Here is a 19,877-nt window from a genome sequence, read left to right as displayed (position 1 = left end):
TTGAAAAATGGAGGAGAAAGAAAAGAAACTTAAAAGCATCATGTGCATGTTTCCCAGGAGCTCTAGATTCAAAACCTGCTTACTGCTTCTAGCTTGTGTACCGGAGGCTCCTCTTTCAACCACGTTGTAGCTGTCATGATCCCAGCTTCCACCTTGCCTTCTCTCTGCAAAAAATGCAAACCACTGTATGAAATATATAAAGTAGAAACAACCAGATAAACAAGAGCAATGGCATGATGAAACTTAAGAGTTAGGAAAACTGAATGCAGGGAATTCCCTTGCGGTTCAGTGGAGAAGGGAACGGCTACCAACTCCAGCATTCTTGCCTGAAGAGTTCCACGGACAGAGGAGCCTGGCGGGCTGCAGTCCACGGAGTCGCAAAGAGTCTGACATGACTGAGCAACTTTCACTTTCTTTCACTTCCACTTTCTCAGTGGTTATGACTCTGCAATTTCACTGCTGTGGGCCTGGGTTCAACCCCTGTCTGGGGAACTAAGATCCTTCAAACCACATGGGGTGGCAAAAAAACAAATAAGTAAGTAAACTGAGTACAGCTTGCTTCAACTCTCTTAATGCTATTTTTCAATTTGCTAATTAAGGAATTCATATATATATATATTTTTAAATGCTCATAATTCTTAGATAGTATAGAGGCACAGTAGAAATCTCTGGGCCCATAAAAAACTCATTCTTATCATAGGCTTACATTTTCAGATAGAAAATTAATACCATTTTTCAGGAAACTCCACTAAAAGCCCCAGGAGGGAGGGAGAGTGAAGAAAACGCTAAAAATTTACCCAGTAGCCCATAATAACCATGTCTATATAACTTGGTATGTAATATAATATTTTATATAATGTAAATAAATAAATATTCTATAACATTGCAGTAACTCTAAGGTTACATCGTCAGAGCAAATACTGGGCATTGGGAACTTGATAGTTTAGCTTATGTTGCTAGTGTGCTTATCTTTCATTTTCATTAAAAGATGTTTATTGATTTCTTCAGTGAAGCAGACATCAAAAGGAAAATGTCCATCTTATATAAAACTAAAAAAATCATAATATTATAAGAGGCTAGCTACATCTTTTAGGAAAAGTATGCTTTTATAGCTTTTGGTATATCATTTAGCAGAGATGTATTTAATGACCTAGATTCTAGAATACTAAATTCTTCTTCATTTATTTCTCTTTTCAAGTCTATCTGTTGATAGAACAAGGGGAAATAACATTATCATCACCAGAGTTACAAATATCCAATTTATGAATACACCAGTGTTCATAATATACCAGTGATATGGTTCCGGTTAGCTGGTACCCAGGGCAACAAATGAGAATCTCCCCTACTGAATTTGAAAGAATGATAAAGAGTTCCTGAATAAGATCTTTTCTACCAATGCCCAGAGGCTATCACGTTAAGGGAGTGAGGAGCCTCCTTCCTGGTACTCCTTTTTTTCTCTTCAACAGAAGTCAAATATAATAGGTGTAACTGGAAGCACCAGAAGTCTTCAAGCTGTCAGAACCCCTCAGTGATAGGTAAATGGCAACTCCACTCTGCTGTTGCTCAGTCCAAACACCCTGGTGTGCATGCATGTTAAGTCACTTCAGTCATGTCTGACTCTTTGGGACTCTATGGGCCGTAGCCCACCAGGCTTCTCTGTCCAAGAGCTTCTGCAGACAAGAATACTGGAGTGGACTGCCATGCCCTCCTCCAGGGGATCTTCCTGACTCAGAGATCGAACCTGCATCTCTTGGCGTCTCCTGAATTGACAGGCGGATTCTTTACCACCAGTGTCACATGGGAAGACCATAAATATCCTGGAGTCATCCTTCATTGCTTTTTCTATGTACCTTATATCTACTCCATCAGCAGATGCTGTCAGTGCCTCAGGGTACACACCACTATCCTCTGGCCCAAACCACCATCTCTTGGCTAGACTGTTGTAGCATCTTCCTACCTGGCTTCTTGCTTCTGCTCTTGTACTTCTATAGTCCAATTCTTAATCTTTAGAATAAACAGTATAGATTATACTATGTCATTCTGCTATTCAGAACTCCAATTGCTTCTGTTCTCACTCAAAGTCAAAGCCAAAGTTCCTGCAGGATCTGGCTTCCTGTCATCTCACTGGCTCCATCTTTGGCTCTCTTGTTACTACACTCTGGCCACTTTGGCTTCCTTGCCATTTTGAAATCATGCTGAGCATGCTCTGAGGGCCTTTGCATTGTTCTTCTGTCTAAAATACTTCTTCCTTGCCTCTTCAGAATCAAATGCAATCTCACAGTGAATCCTTCCTCGGCTACTCCATCTAAAATTGTAATGTTCTTTTCTTGACAGTCTCCCCATTTTGTTTCCTGGTTCTTTTTTTTTTTTCAAGATATATTTTACATATTACAGCATGTACATTTAAGGTCTACAAAGTATTAATTTCATATATTTATATATTGTAATGTGGGGCTTCTCAAGTGGTTCAGTGGTAAAGAATTCGCCTAGCAACGCAGGAAACGCAGGAGACATGGGTTTGATCCTTGGGTCAGGAAGATCCCCTGGAGTAGGAAACGGCAACCCAGGGACAGAGGAGCTTGGTGGGTTACAGTCAATTACGCCACAAAGAGTCAGACATGACTGAGAATGCATGTGCATATACTGTAATATGATTACCATCATAGCTTTAGCTAACACCTCTCATGTATCATATAATTATCATTTCTTTTATGTGGTGAGAACACTTAAGATCTAGTCCTTAGGCAGTTTTGGGGTATATAACATAGTATTGTTGACAATACTCACCAAGCTGTGTATTAGATCTCTAGAATTTATTCATCTTCTACTTGCTCTATATTTATCTTTAGAATCTGTCATCATGATATACTAACTTCAGTTATTTTTTCTCTTTATTACTTGTTTCCCCCAAATAGAATGTAAATTTTTATAGGTAGGACTTTTTATCTGTTTTATTAATTTCTGTATGCCTAGCTCTATGATGTATAGTATTGGACATTTAGCACATAGTCATATACAGCAGAAAACAGAAAGGCTGAGCACAAAGAATTGATGTTTTGTAACTGTGATGCTGGAAAAGACTCTTCAGAGTTCCTTGGACAGCAAGGAAATTCAATCAGTCAATCCTAAAGAAAATCAACCCTGAACATTCACTGGAAGGACTTATGCTGAAGCTGAATCTCCAATACTGTCCATCTGATGGGACGAGCCAACTCACTGGAAAAGACCCTGATGTGTGGAAAGACTGAGGGCAAGAGGAGAAGGAGATGGCAGAGGATGAGATGGCACGACCAACTCAATGGACATGATTTGAGAAAATTCCAGGAGATAGTGAAGGATTGTAAAAGACAGTGAAGAAAGATAAATGAAGGATAGTGAAAGATGATGCTGTGAAAGTGCTGCACGCCACATGCTAGCAAATTTGGAAAACTCAGCAGTGTCCACAGGATGGAAGAGGTCAGTTTTCATCCAATCCCAAAGAAAGGAAATGCCAAAGAATGCTCAAACTACCACACAATTGCATTCATCTCACATGCTAGCAAAGTAATGCTCAAAATTCTCCAAGCCAGGCTTCAATAGTATATGAACCGTGAACTTCCAGATGTTCAAGCTGGATTTAGGAAAGGCAGAGAAACCAGAGATCAAATTGTGAAAATCCAATGGATCATAAGAAAAGCAAGAGAGTTCCAGAAAAACATCTACTTCTGTTTTATTGACAATGCCAAAGCCTTTGCCTGTGTGGATCACAATAAACTGTGGAAAATTCTTCAAGAGATGGGAATACCAGACTACCTTACCTGCCTCTTGAGAAATTTGTATGGTCAGGTCAGGAAGCAACAGTTAGAACTGGACATGGAACAATGGACTGGTTCCAAACTGGGAAAGGAGTATGTCAAGGCTATATTTTGTCACCCTGCTTATTTAATTTTTAGGCAGAGTACATCATGAGAAATGCTGGGCTGGACGAAGCACAAGCTGGAATCAAGACTGCCAGTGGGATAACGTGGCAATATCAATATCCTCAATAATCCATATCAATATCAATAACCTCAGACATGCAGATGACATCACGGTTATGGCAGAAAGTGAAGAACTAAAGAGCCTCTTGATGAAAGTGAAAGAGGAGAGTGAAACAGTTGGCTTAAAACTCAACATTCAGAAAACCAAGATCATGGCATCTGGTCCCATCATTTCATGGCAAATAGATGGGGAAACACTGGCAACAGTGACAGACTTTATCTTTTTGGGTTCCAAAATCACTATAGATGGTGACTGCAGCCATGAAATTAAAAGACGCTTGCTCCTTGGAAGAAAAGTTATGACCAACGTAGACAGCATATTAAAAAGCAGAGACATTATTTTGCCAACAAAGGTCTGTCTAGTCAAGGCTATGTTTTTTCCAGTAGTCATGTATGGATGTAAGAGTTGGACTAAAAGAAAGCTGAACACCAAAGAATTGATGCTTTTGAACTGTGGTGTTTGAGAAGATTCAAGAGTCCCTTGGACAGCAAAGAGATCCAACCAGTCCATCCTAAAGGAGATCAGTCCTGAATATTCATTGGAAGGACTGATGATGAAGCTGAAACTCCAATACTTTGGTCACCTAATACAAAGAACTGACTCACTGGAAAAGATCCTGATGCTGGGAAAGATTGAAGGCGGGAGGAGAAGGGGACGACAGAGGATGAGATGGTTGGACGGCATCACTGACTCAATGGACATGAGTCTGAGTAAACTCTGGGAGTTGGTGATGGACAGGGAGGCCTGGCATGCTGCAGTCCATGCGGTTGCAGAGCCAGGCAGGACTCAGTGACTGAACAACAACAGAAAACAGGAAAAGTAATATAATACTAATATATTTTACAGATAATGATTTCAAATTAGAAACATGAATATACAGTAGTATGTTGCGCAGTACTCTGTGAAGGAGGTACGATCTGAGGGGGGCCTGAGGACAGACAAAGTCATTGATCAGAGAAAAGGAGTGGGAAAGAACAAGTCCATGAAAAGAATCAGCATATACAAAACAAGAAAAGGGGAACCTTACATGGGTCACTCAACTCAGAATCAAATAATTACTATAAAATAAAACTCAGCAGTAAACATCAGACATTGTATAACAGTTGTAATATTCACGACATACAAATAACATATACCTTCCTCTTCTCCATCTATTGGTGATCACATTTGAACCACTGAACCACTACCGAACTTACTTAACATATGCTTACCAATGTTACGTGTACATTAGATAAATATTCTCTTCCATCTGCCAGAAACATGGTCTAAATTCTTTAAGGACAGAGACTAACTGCTCCTTGAACTGTTTCTATGGCACTATTAAATAAATGCAGTACATTAAGGTTTCACTACAAAGTTTTGGAAGTTAAGGGAAATATCCTAAAGGTTTTCAAGACTCAGCTTCCTCAGTTTTATGATGAAGGGATTGAAAAAAAGGATAGGCCAAGACTTCATGATACTCATATCACTAGTAAGTGAAAAACAGGCTAATATTCTTAGTATTCTAGTATATTAAAGAATTTTAAAGTTTTTTTAAAGGATATAAATATCCTGTTAAGGATAAGAAACATCTGTATCCTGAGGATGAACATTAACTGGGAGAGTTTGAAATACTGGTGTGTAATTTTTATTGGGAACAGAAAAAGAAAGTCTCCACAAGACATGAGAGTGCATCTCAGGGATTATTTGCTAACTTTTAATCAAAACACATTTTATATTTTTGTTTACTTAGGAAAGTCTCTTTTTTTAGTTCCTGACTTCAACAGCTGTTTTCCAAATGATAAATTTCTCTTTACCAGTCTGAAAATGGCCTTGGAAGGTCATACTATCTTGTATATGTATCTGAATTTAACTATGCATGGGGAAAATCTTCGATTAGAGGTATAATAATTCATTTCCAATTTCTCTAAAAGTAGAAATTCTAAATATAGGACTTTTTTAATGAAGAAAACCAAAAATTTCTCTGAAAAGGCACCAGCAATTTTCCTGAGGTAGAAAACCATGTTTAAAACACTGAAAAGATCAAAGAAAAATTTCACACCTCCAGGATGTCCCTTGTAAGACAAGACCCTTGGGACCTCAGTTTGAAGAGATTATAGACTCCAAAAAGTTCTCCTCGATGCTCTTTTGATCCTTGAACTGCTTCAAAATATCGCTTGGCATTTTCACTTCCAACCACCACACAGTGAAGTTGCTATAACAGAAAAAACAAGATATTTTTGAAGTGTTTGCTCCAACAATATGTCAGAATTTCCTGGCATTCCCTGTATATACACAGCTTTAGCTCAAGCAGGCAGAATCTCCGTAGGGAGGAAATTTTATTTTAATTTCCCTGGCAGATGTTGCCATTATGGTGAAATAATCTGTCCAGTTTTATTAAAGCACAAAATCTTACATTTCCTATTTTATCTGTTTTCTAACAACTGACTCAAGATGATCTCTCTATGGCCTAGCCACCTGATGTAAAATGTAAAAGGCACACATTTGAAAACACTCTTCTCCTTTCTAGACTTTTACTTCAATAGAAACTACTAAAACTGGAAGAAATAGTCCTTACATCACCAAAGTTAAATTATAATCTAAAGCAGTTATACAATAACCACGTTGGTATCAAACTAATTGTGGCCATGGTTACACTGTCAACTAACAGCAAAAATCCAACCACTGTTTAGAAACACTCCATCCCTGAAACAATTGTGAATTCAGCAAGAACACTGACATGGAACCCTTAAAGACATATACCACTTTAGTAACAACTTAATGTGTCTCCTAACTGATTAGATATTTTACTGTATATAACTAAATACACTTTGATGAATCCCATGTACACTCTAACTTTTCTTAAAAGAAACAAAGAGTGAAAAACAACCTCGATTGATTAATCCCATGTACACTCTAACTTTTCTTAAAAGAAACAAAGAGTGAAAAATAACCTCTATTCTATTGCTGATGGAAGGATTAGTAAGAAGTGATACTTTGTGATTTTCATCAGACTGATCTGTACTATCGGTTCAGTTCAGTTCAATTCAGTTGCTCAGTCGTGTCCGACTCTTTGTGACCCCATGAGCTGCAGCACGCCGGGCACTATAACTCATTGTTTTAGGGGCTTCCTTGGTGGCTCAGTGTAAAGAATTCACCTGCCAAGGCAGGAGATGCGGGTTTGATCCCTGAATTAGGAAGTTCCCCTGGAGAAGGAAATAGCAACCCACTCCAGTATTCTTCCCTAGTGGCTCAGACAGTAAAGGATCTGCCTGCAATGGAGGAGACCTGGGTTCGATCCTTGGGTTGGGAAGATCCTCTGGAGAAGGGAATAGCTACCCATTCCAACATCCTTGGAGCTTCCTCAGTGGTTCAGTGTAAAGAATTCACCTGCCAATGCAGGAAATGCAGGAGACTCAGGTTTGATCCCTGGGTTGGGAAGATCCCCTGGAGGAGGAAATGGCAACTAACTCCAGTACCCTTGCCTGGAAAATTCCATGGACAGAGGAGCCTGGCCAGCTACAGTCTATGGCATCACAGAGAGTCGGACAAACTTAGCGACTGGACAACAACAAGCAGTATTCTTGCCTGAGAAATCCCACGCACAGAGGAACCTGGTGGGCTGGAGCCCAGTGGGAGGTAGAAGACTCAGAGACTGAATGACAACAGCAAAAATTGCTTTAGGTAACTAAAATTATTCTTACTAATAACAGCTTCTATTTACTGGATATATGTGTAGCGTTTTTATATTCTCATTTAACTCCTACGATCCTATATTATCTTCTCCCTTTCAGAAATAAAAGAACTTAAATTTAGAGAATTTAAGTGTCTTTCTCACAGCTGCCCCACTAGGAAGCATCATTTGTAGAATTTATACCTGAGTTTGGCTGAACACAAAATTTATACTTGTATCAATTTCTCATTGCCAGATGTCCCTCTTAAAACAAGACCCTTGGGACCTAAATTTGAATAAGTTATGGATCAATACACTGATTTGATTAGTTTTATGTGTCCCCAAAATACAGGTTATAGTCCTAGAAATACATAATCATGACAGCAACTGATTTACTTGATGGCCCAGTTACTGATGATTTTACCCTTGCTACTGACACTTCCTTAAATACTGTATTCCTTAAACACTTCCTTAAAGTCTCTATTGTCAGACGGTTGTACTAAATATAATCACCAAAGTAACTTGTAAGCATTCATCTGAATCTTTGTCTCCTAGCAAACCTTCATCACAAAATTTATAAAAGACACATTATTTTGTACTTAAAATTTAAGTTTTCCAAAGTGGCCCAAGTAAAACTGAAGGCCTGATGCATCCATCTCTAGGGTAACTATAACAAAACCATTGTTACAAGTCAAGAGGGTAAGGGGAAAAATATCAGTATTTGGAAAATGTAGCTTCTAGCTTAAGAAAAAACCCATGGAAGGCTACGAAATGCTTAGATTTCTTCACAATATACAGGATATGCAAGAAGTAAAAAAGGAACATTCACCACGTTAAGAGTACATGACCCCACCCTCCACCTTCAAGGCCAGTAATGAGGCATCTTTACATCATTCTCCCGGGCCCTCTGCTTCTGTTGTCATGTTGCCTTCTTCTTCCCTTTTTCTGACCCTACTGCTAGCCCCTCCCTTTATAAGAACCCTTGTGATTACAATGGGCCCACCCACATAATCCAGGTGTGTTCAGGGAATTAGGGTGTGGGTATACGTGGAGGACTATTATTCAGCCCACCACAGTAAGGAGGTGCAATAAGCATGATGAGAGCTTGCCAAAATGAGACAGAAGCCCCCTTGAAGGGGTTCTCACTGGTTAGAAAATGAGAGTTTGAACATAAAAACAATTCATGATATTCAGTGTGTTCCTAAAATTTGTTACTAAAATACTAGCTCATGAGTCCACACAGATTAAATCAATGGAAGAGAAAGGAAAGCTCTCTTTTTGGTAGAATGCCAACAGATATAAAAGAAGTAATAATGGAAATAGAAAAATCACCATCTGACAAACCATCATAGTGGTAGCTGATTCAGGTAGGAATCATCAATGAACACTAAAGCTGATGAAGAACAGGGTACAGCTGTCCCTCATCCCCTGGTATCAGGGGGACTGGTTCTGGGACCCCCATGTATATCAGAACCATGCATGCTCAAGCTGCTTTTATGAGATGGCATAGTATCTGCATATGAACTAAGCATTACCTTCCTGTATGCTTTAAATCATCTCTAGATTACTTATAACACCTAATACAATGTAAACTGTGTGCTGTGCTGTGCTTGGTCGCTCAGTCGTGTCTGATTCTTTGCAGCCCCATGGACTGTAGCCCGCCAGGCTTCTCTGTCCATGGGGATTCTCCAGGCAAGAATACTGGAGTGGGTTACCAGGCGCTCCTTCAGGGGATCTTCCCAACCCAGGGATCGAACCCAGGTCTCCCGCACTGCAAGCGGATTCTCTACCATCTGAACCACCAGGGAAGCCCAAGAATACTGGAGTGGGTAGCCTATCCCTTCTCCAGGGGATCTTCCTCACCCAGAAATTAAATTGGGGTCTGCTGCATTGCAGGAAGATGCTTTACCAGCTGAGCTACTAGGGAAGCCCAAACTCTGTGTAAACACATGTAAATACAATGGACAGGGAAGCCTGGTGCAGTCCATGGGGTCGCAAAGAGCTGGACACAACTGAGTGACTGAACTGAACTGAACAACATATATGCTATACAAATAGCTAGCACAGAGCAAATTCAAGTATCACTTTAATCCACAGTTGTTTGAATCTGTGAAAGAAGAACCATGGAAACAGAGGGCTGACTATATTGGCATGGCCTCTGACGATCTTCCCATAAAATATACATCTCAACTTAGAAATGCAAAAAGTGGTAACTCTGCAGTGGAGAAAGCTGGTAGACACGAACGTGACAGGTGATCAAGATGAGTATCCCTGGCGGGCCAGTCATCGAGGCACTAGGTGCCTTCTGACAGTGTGATCAGAAGACCACAGCGGTCTCTGTGCCATTCTTGTGAAAGCTGCTTGTCTTCAGTTGGGACATTAGGAAACATCAAATGGACATGTTGAGAGAAAATATACACAAGGAAAGGCTTTACTTTTTAAAACTGTCAAGGTCATGAAAGACCAGGAAAGCCTGCATAACTTAAGGTTGAAGCTTACGAGACACAAAAAGAAATGTAATTATGATCCTGGATTGGATTCTGAGCCAGAAGGAGAAACGAGATGTTGCCAGGAAAGCTGATGAAATCTGCATGGGTTCTATGAATTATAAGGTAATGCTGTAAGTGTTAGTTTCTTGATTTGGATACCTACATTTTTGAGAAGAGAGTAGGGGATGAAGGAGAAGAAAGCTGCAGAAAAGTATGTAAAACTGAGTGTTTATAATGCATAAAGATATTTTTATATGTACATATAAACGGAGAAATACAGAGAGTGTAGAGGTGACAAGGTTACAACTTTCAAATGTTTCAGAAAAAGAATAAAGATCATGGCTGAGTGAGAGAAGGAAAAAGCAAATGTGGTAGAATGTTAACAACTGGAGAAGTTGGGTGAAGTTAATTGGGAGTTCTCTGTGCTGTTCTTGCAACTCTTTTGTAAACACATACTTACTTCTAAATTAAATTACATATACGTGAAAGATGAATTTCTGAATGTCAAACTAGATCGTATGCAATGCTCCAAACCAGAAGGAACACAGTCATTTTATCACTGTATGTGTTTTTTTTTTAAGTATTAAACACCTGAAGACTTTTATGGTAAACAAACATAAACAAAAACATCAAAGGGCAAGTCTCCCTGAACAATACAGATTATCCCTTATCAATCTAATCAATACTGTAATATTTAGGTTTATCCTTCCTAGAGCTTTCTCAATGCCGTTAGAGCTATTTTTATATACATAAATAGTTTTATAAACAAACACAACTGGTATACATGTTCTGCAAGTTACTTTTTTTGCCCCATTTAAAATGTCTTAAAGATTGTGTCACATAGGTATATTAACTCTATAATCTTTTAAAAAAAATCTTGCTGTTGCAAGGTATTCCGTAATGTGGTATATCAGAATATATGTTATTCTGTTACTGTTGGACATTTAGGTTGTTCTTTTTTTCCATTTTTCAAACAAATACTAACAATTCTGAACATAAATCTTTGTCATTCTTCACTGTGCATATGTGAGAATATTTCTACATTTTAAAGTGCATTTTAAAATGCTGTTAAACTAACTTCTAAAATAAGTGCATGCTGTATTCCAAAAAAACTATATGAGCATCTCTTTAAAAGTATCTCCACCAATAATGAGCAACATTAATCTCCCCAACTCCCTAAAAAATACCCCATAGAACAAAAAGTCTTTTGCAGAACATGTAGAACGCAATCTTATTTTATTTTGTATTTCTCAATTATAAGTGTGGTTAAGCATCTTTTCATATGCATTATGTATACATTAGTATTCTTTCTTCACTAAAATGTCTAATCATAGCCTTTTTATTGGTTTGTAGGAGTTCTTTATATATTATAAATGGTAATCCTTTGCTTATTATATTTATGGCAAATATTTCCTCCTGAGTGTCCTTTAATTTGGCTTGTACTTCCTTTGTCATATAGAAGTTTCATATAAAAATGTAGTCAAATTTGCAACATTTGCCTTAGAGGCTGCATCAGTTTCCTAAGGCTGCTGTAACAAAGTACCATAAACCACGTGGTATAAAACAACAGAAATTTATTCTCTCTCAGTTCTGGAGTCTAAGTCTGAAATCAAGATACTGGCAGGGCCATACTCTCTCTGAAAGTTCTAAGGGAAGGAAAATCCTTCCTTTCTTTTTCCTAGTTTCTGGTAGTTGCGGGCAATTTCATGCATTCCTTGGTTCACAGCTTCATCACTCCAGTCTTTGCCTCTATCATTACATGGCATCCTCCTTCTGTGTTTGTCTGCATCCAAATTTCCCATTTGTAAGAATATCAGTCATACCAGAATTAGGGCCCACCCTAATAGAGTATAACATTATTTAACTTGATTACATCAGCAAAGATCTTACTTCCAAGTAAGATCCCATTCACAGCTACCAGAGGTTATGGACTTCATGTTTTTTATTTCATTTTTTTGTGGTGGTGGGGGGCACAATTCAACTTCTAACAGAGGCTTTGTTAAAGACTTTTACGTTTATGCTCATGAGACATATTTGTCTATAATTTTCTGTTCTTTTAATGTCTTTGCCAATTTTGGCTTCAGTATTCTTCTATCTTTCTTAAGTTAGCTGGACTTGTTCCCTTCTCTGTTCTCAAGAAGAATATTAAACGTTTGGTATAATTCACTACCAAAGGAAAAGTTTCCACCACTGTGGAAAACTTTTGAATTAAAAATTCATTCACATTCTCTGACAATGCAGAGCTATAATTTCCCCTCATTTTAAGTTACTGCTCCTAAATACCCAATATTGCTAAAAACAATTAGCTATCTACCTAATTCTAGCACTCTTATAATTTTTTTTCCTCTCTATAAAGTTTATTTCTGGGAATTTTAAGGATTTATCTCTTTATCCTTGGTATTTTACAATTATAAAAAGACAATCTAAGTGTGGATCTATTTTCATTTATCCTCTTTAGCACTCAGTAGGCTCATATAATCTGTGGACTCTTATTTTCTACTACTTAAAAGTTTCATCCTTTATTTGGGCTTCTTTCTTCTGTTAACTTCTTCAACTATAAGACTGACATTGAAAGTCCTAGATGTAACCTTCATTTCTCCTAAGTTTTCTTACATGTATTCTATCTCTGTCTTTTTGCTCTGTTATCTAGAAGAACTGTGTGGCTCATTCTTTTAGATGAAACTTTGCTCTTTGATATTCAGCCTATTGCTGGAGTTTTTCATTTTCTGGCTCTCTAATGGATTTTTTTCTAGTAGTCTTTTCTTATTTCCAGGATCCTACGACCTCACTTATCTTTTGAATATTTATAGTTTTTTAAAAAATCTTCTACTCTTTTCTATTACTTTTGTTTTCTCTGATGTTATTTTTCAGTGCCTATAATAGTTCCTAGGGGATTCCCAGGTAGAACAGTGATAAAGACTCTGCCTGCCAATGCAGGAGATACCAGAGACATGGGTTTAGTCTCCCGGGTCGGGAAGATCCCCTGGAGGAAGAAATGACAATCCACTCCAGAATTCTTGGCCAAAAAATTCCATAGAGAGAGGAGTCTGGCAGGCTCAAGTCCAGGGGGTTGAAGAGAGTCAAACACAATACGCACATATTAGTTCCTGTATCTCTTGTAACAAATTAACATAAACTTGATGGCTTAAAACAATAGAAATTTATTCTCCTACAGGAGATGTAAGTCTGGTATCAGTATCACTGGAATAAAATCAAGCTTTGCAGAGCCACATTCTCTTCCCAAGCTCTAGAGGAGGATCCACTCCTTGCCTCTTTTCACTTCTGGTGGCTGTCGGCATTCCTTAGTTTGTGACTACCTAGCTCTAATCTCTGCCTCTGTGGTACACTGCCTTCTCTTCTGCCTGTGTCAGATTTCCCTTTGCTTCTTATTTGTAAGAACACTTGTGACTTAGGGCCCATCTCAAAAAATCCTTAATCACATCTGCAAAGATCCTTTTCTCCATATGAAGTAACATTTACAGGTTCCAGGGATTAGGACCTGGTATCTCTGAGGGACACTTTCATAGTGTTTATTTTCCAAAACTGTTCCATACTAACTATTTGGGGGGGGGGGGGTGGTGTTTCATCTGACTTCAAATGTCTCACATGCTTATCTAGGTCAACTGCAATAATTATTTAAAGCAGGGAGCAGGTGGAGGGGTTTGTAGGCATTTATTATTTTGGACTTTCTTCTCTATTTCACCAAAAATTTGGAGCTTTGCTTCTTTCCGCCCAGTATTTCTATGTTTTGTTCCTAGTTGAGAGCAGACATTTCCATTGGCTGTAGTTTGGTACAATGGGGGAAAGATCATGTTAGATTATTAATAATACCCCAAAGAGGGGGTATTATACTTAACCCAAGGCTCCTTTTTTTAGTATCTATGACTTTAAGCTTGGAATATTCATAAGTTGCACCTATCTTTTCCAGTAATCCTCTCATGACTGATTTCTTCCTTCAATCTGGTCTCAGCTACCCTTTCTCTTTCAGGGTTCCTTATCATTTCTAGCCCACAGAGAAAACTCTTGTGCTTTCCAATATTTTTATAGGTTTTTTTAAACATCATTTTAGATCCCGCCCCCCCCCCCCCCCCCAAGAGACCTGAGAACACTTGTGAGGCTAGAATGTGTTTGTCATTTGCACTCTTGGTTCAAAATCCAATCAGTCTTTTAATCACATTTATGCCATTTCTCACATGATGGCCACCTTATCTTTATTTGTGCCTACCAAGTTGTATGGCTGAATGTTCCCTAAGGTTTATTTTAATAAGCAATTAGATCATACAAACTTCTCAAAACTTTAATTACTTTCATGTTCTGAAGACTTTTTATTACATATTATTATGCAACAGACCAAATATACAAAAGGAAATATATATAATAGGATTGAGAAAAGAGTCTTACTTGTGACAAGTCAAAGATAGTATTTTAAAGAGCTGCTCCAAGGATGCAAAAAATAATATTCTACTTTTTTCCAAGTTACTTAAATATGTCTCAAAAGATAATTTTCAGGCATTGTGCTACACTAAAGAACAAAAAGATTAAAAGTTTCTTACAGATCTAAATGCTTTAAGAAAAATAAAAATTTCTGTGTACAATTCTACTTTTAGAATTAAGAAAATAGCATAAATTTAAGGTTGGATCATTCTTAGGTTAACTACCACCACATGTAGCAGATGTTTGCTCTTAAACAGATTCCAACTAAATATATAGGGAGTAATTCAAATTTAACATTTATAATTAAACTTGAACCTCATTCCAGATCTTCTCAAGTGGGCAGTTATAGACTAAATAAACTTTGTTTAGAGGCATAAATGGAGCAGTAATTGATACCCTAAGGATATCACAGAGTTAATGCAATTTTAGATGAATATTAAAAACATCAGCACAGTAGTTACTACACTCGAGTTCTATTCCTATGATTCCATTTATTGGAGCATCCTGGGTCCTGGTTTCATTATATCCAACATGAAACCTTTGTATTAGATATCTCTGTGGTATTCCTCTCCAGTCTTCATGTTACAGCACATACAGAAAATGGTAACATGTGAATATCTACTCTGAGAGAAGGCTACTCAAGGATGGAGCCTGGATCAGGTAATCTTGCTGTCCAGAGAGTGGAGGATGTCTGGGTGCCCCAGGACCACATCTGTGGCATACACTTAGCTGTGACCTTGCTACTCAAACCGTGGTCTGTAGACTAGTAGTGCTAGCACTTCCGGGAGCTTGTTAAAAACACAGAATCTTGGGCTCTACCCAGTACTACTAGATAAGAATCTGTATTTTAAAGATCCCAAGATGATTTGTGTGTACAGTAAAGTATTGCTGTAAGAAACTTTTAGCTCTAAAATTCAATGAACCTAAGAATTAGTTTTATAGAAGTGTATTCTAGAGTATATTTCATCATCTTATTAAATTCATTATTATAGCTAGAATAAAATAAAAATATATTTGTATACAAATTTATTATTAATTTTTTAACACTGATAAATATTAACTTTTAAATAGAAAAAGGGAAATACATTCACCTGCTTGTATACTTGTCGTAAGTACATGATCTCCTCCACGGTTCCCAAGGATATCAGCCTAAGCACTTTGACATCTCTGCACTGCCCGATCCTATATGCTCTGCAGAAAAATTAAAAACAAAAGGTGACCAAGATCAAGTGAAACAATTTCAAGTTCAGGAGGTAGCTTCATGGACATAAAAATGAAACACCACTAAAATTTTAATTGAAAAAAAATCTCATGTTTAGGTATGTGCTGAGCTTTGCGCTTAGTCGCTCAGTCGTGTCCGACTCTCTGCGATCCCATGAACCGCAGCCCGCCAGGCTCCTCTGTCCATGTTTACATCAGCTGTATTATTTAATAATAATGTAAAAACAGAAATTCATACAAAAAGGAGTAGAAAACATACACATATCAATTTCATTTCTGTTATAAACATCACCTTCTACTGTACAAAACTTTTCTTAGATTCAGATTTTTCTTTTATGGCAGTCTTACACTTACAAAGGATTCCAACTCCCCCTCACCCCAAAAAAAACCCTCTCAAAAATGCAAACTAATCCATAGTGACAGAAAGCAGATCAGTGGTTGCTTGGGAATAGGGGCCTGAGGAGAGGAAAGAGGGATGGATTACTAAGTGGCACAAAGAAAATTTGAAGGGTGATGGATATGCTTGCTATTTTGATTGTGGTTATGGGTTCATGCTATATTCCTATATCAAGACTTATCAACTGTACACTTCAAATATGTGCAGTTTATTGTATGTTAACTATATTTCAATGAGACTGTTAAAAAAAAAAAAAACAACCCTGAGGGAAAACAGTTAATCAACTGGCAAGCCCACAGAAACGCAGATTTATACCCTTCATATACTGAGATTTCCACACAGTCTGTCTGACTGGATCACTCAGTTGATTAGCACCCCAGGTGTTTTGATACGGACTGCAGTGCTAATTAAAACTCTAACCTGACTCACCACACTGGTTAACTATAGGTACAACCTCTGTCGCTTCTCCCAGGTGGAGGTTTTATTGTATGTTCTGAATGAGATCACTTGCTTCTAAATACCTGTTACAGTCATCGGGGATCATGGGCAAGGCCATACTGCCTCATGCTTGAAAACGTTATAAATTGTGGTAAATTCAATTTTGACCTTATAAAGTCACACTATGTTGTTATATTTGGTGCTTCCTCTGCCTCCTTTGCCCATTCCTTCTCCCAGAGAAGGGCTTTTACTAGAGGACATACTGGGGTACTAGAAATCTTGCTGTCCCAGAAAAAAGTGAGTGCTCTTGTGGCACAGCAAAGCCAGGGGTAAGTTACTGCACTGTCACCTACATCCTGCAGACTGGATAGAGAGGGGCTCACAATCCCTTTCTCTCCCACAAGGCATCTGGGTCTAAGGATAATGGATCTCAGGAAATGTCCTTTGGTGTAAGTCAACTGCTTGCTGAGTGACAGACTGTGTTAGAACGTTTACTCTTTAATCTTTACAGATAAAACCTTGTAACATGTTATACTGGACCCACACGCCATCAATTTCTAAGTCTATAAAGTACAAATATGTAAAAGGTCTTTAATCATGTAAAGATGAGTGTCAAGAAACTGTTATACAGTGGGGAGGTCAGTATCTTCCCTTTTCTTCTCGGTTCCTCCAGTCAGAGTCAACAGAAGGAGAGGGAGAAGAGGAGGAATCCTGTTCATTTAGTTTTATCATCAGCTTTCACTGAATGCCAAAGCAGAGTGAACTCTATTTTGAGGGACCACTGGGATAAGTAAGATAGGTCCCGATGGCCTAGATGAAAGAGAACAAAATTACAACAAATGTTGTTAAGTCAAAAGGAAATGGAAATTTTTCTGTGGTTTTCATTTGACTGTTTTCCTGAGCAGCTGTCTCTGGGAAGAGGCTGGTTGAAAGTCTAGGCTCTGCAAGTCAGACTGCATGGGTTCAAATTTATCCTATCGTAAGCTGACATCAACTTAACTTCAATTGCATTAAACCACGTTTACAGCTCTGCTATTACTCTTTATTTTATTGATGTTACAAATTGCATTTTTATATGCCATGTATTCATTAGCAGAATAGTTATAATTGTTTTTATGCACTTGTCTTTTAAAATTGTATAGAAAATAAGAATTATAACTCAAAGTTAAAATAATACTAATTTTGATGTTTGTCTGTGTATCAATGGGAATTCAGATGACTATTATACCTCCACTGTGGACAGGAATCCCTTAGAAGAAATGGAGTAGCCCTTGCATTACACAAGAGTCCAGAATGCAGTACACAAGAGTCCGAAATGTAGTACTTGAGTACAATCTCAAAAACAACAGAATGATCTTGGTTTGTTTCCAAGGCAAATCATTCAATATCACAGTAATCCAAGTCTATGCACCAACCACCAGTGCTGAAGAAGCTGAAGTTGAATGGCTCTATTAAGATCTACAAGACCCTCTAAAACTATCACCAAAAAAAATTCCAGCAGACTGGAATGCAAAAACAGGGGATGAAGAGGTATCTGGAGTAACAGGCAAGTTTGGCCTTGGAGTACAAAATGAAGCAGGACAAACGCTAACAGAGTTTTGCCAAGAGAACATACTGGTCATACCAAGCACCCTCTTTCAACAACACAAGAGAAGACTCTGCCCATCACCAGATGTTCAATACTGAAATCAGATTGACTACATTCTTTGCAGTTGAAAACGGAGAAGCTCTATACAGTCAGCAAAAACAAGATTGGGAGCTGACTGTGGGTCAGATCATAAACTCCTTATTGCCAAACTCAGACTTAAATTGAAGTAGGGAAAACCATGAGGCCATTCAGGTAGGACCTAAATTAAATCCTTATGATTATACATTGGAAGTGACAAATAAATTCAAGGGATTAGATCTGATAGACAGAATGTATGAAGAACTATGGATGGAGATTCCTAATACTGTACAGGAGGCAGTAATCAAAACCATCCCCAAGAAAAAGAAATGCAAAAAGGCAAAAAGGTTGTCTGATGAGGCCTCACAAATAGCTAAGAAAAGAAGAGAAGTGAAACACAAAGGATAAAAGGATAGATATACCCATCTGAATGCAGAGTTCCAAAGAAGAGCAAGGAGAGATAAGAAAGCCTTCTTAAGTGAACAATGGAAAGAAAGAGAGGAAAACAACAGAATGGGAAAGACTAGAGACCTCTTCAAGAAACTTAGAGATACCAAGGGAACATTTCATGCAAAGGTGGGTATAATAAAGGACAGAAACGGTATGGACCTAACAGAAGCAGAAGATATTAAGAAGAGGAGGCAGGAACACACAGATGAATCATACAAAAAAGGTCATAACGATCCAGATAACCATGACGGTGTGATCACTTACCTAGAGGCAGACATCCAGGAGTGTGAAATCAAGTGGACCTTAGGAAGCATTACTACAAACAAAACTAGTGAGGGTGATGGAATTCCAGCTGAGCTATTTCAGATCCCAAAAGATGATGCTGTCAAAGTGCTACAATCAATATGCCAGCAAATTTAGAAAACTCAGCAGTGGCCACAGGACTGGAACAGGTCAGGTTTCATTCCAATCTCAAAGAAGGGTAATGCCAAAGAATGTTCAAACTGCAGCACAATTGTACTCATCTACCATGCTAGTAAAGTGAAAGTCACTTAGTAGTGTCTGACTCTTTGCAACCCCATGGACTATACAGTCCCTGGAATTCTCTAGGCCAGAATACTGGAGTGGGTAGGCTTTCCCTTCTCCAGGGGATCTTCCCAACCCAGGGGTCAAACCCAGGTCTCCCACACTGCAGGTGGATTCTTTACCAGCTGAATCACAAGGGAAGCCCACCATGCTAGTAAGAGAATGCTCAAAATCCTTCAGGCTAGGCTTTAACAGTACATGAACCGAGAACTTCCAGATGTACAAGTTAGATTTAGAAAAGGCAGAAGAGCCAGAAATCAAATTGCCAACATCCATTAGATCATAGAAAAAGCTCAAGGGAATTTCAAAAAAAACCTACTTCTACTTCATTGACTACATTAAAGATTTTGACAGTGTGGATCACAACAAGCTATGGAAAATTCTTCAAGAGATGGGAATACCAGACCACCTTTCCTGCCTCCAGAGAAACCTGTATACAGGTCAAGAAGCAACAGTTAAAACCAGACATGGAACAATGAACTGGTCCAAAATTGGGAAAGGAGTATGTCAAGGTTGTATACTGTC

At 38.3% G+C, this 19,877-nt stretch overlaps 1 protein-coding gene across 5 annotated transcripts in view; it reads right to left on the bottom strand.

Annotated features, from left to right (window-relative positions):
• ERCC6L2 (ERCC excision repair 6 like 2) overlaps window positions 1-19,877 on the bottom strand; it is a 174,272-nt gene that overhangs the window by 60,486 nt on the left and 93,909 nt on the right. For all 5 annotated transcript variants that reach the window (XM_065946782.1, XM_065946780.1, XM_065946779.1 and 2 more), the window contains exons 13-15: window positions 15,687-15,786; window positions 6,062-6,214; window positions 84-164 (exon numbers count right to left, since the gene is read on the bottom strand). In XM_065946782.1, coding sequence (XP_065802854.1) covers window positions 84-164; window positions 6,062-6,214; window positions 15,687-15,786 — 334 coding nt within the window. The remainder of the gene's footprint in view (window positions 1-83; window positions 165-6,061; window positions 6,215-15,686; window positions 15,787-19,877) is intronic.

This window comes from Muntiacus reevesi, chromosome 10, assembly GCF_963930625.1.
Source record: "Muntiacus reevesi chromosome 10, mMunRee1.1, whole genome shotgun sequence".
In the NCBI taxonomy this organism is placed as follows: domain Eukaryota; kingdom Metazoa; phylum Chordata; class Mammalia; order Artiodactyla; family Cervidae; genus Muntiacus; species Muntiacus reevesi.
Note: the sequence above shows the minus strand (reverse complement) of the source record. Positions and strands in the feature narration are given on the sequence as shown.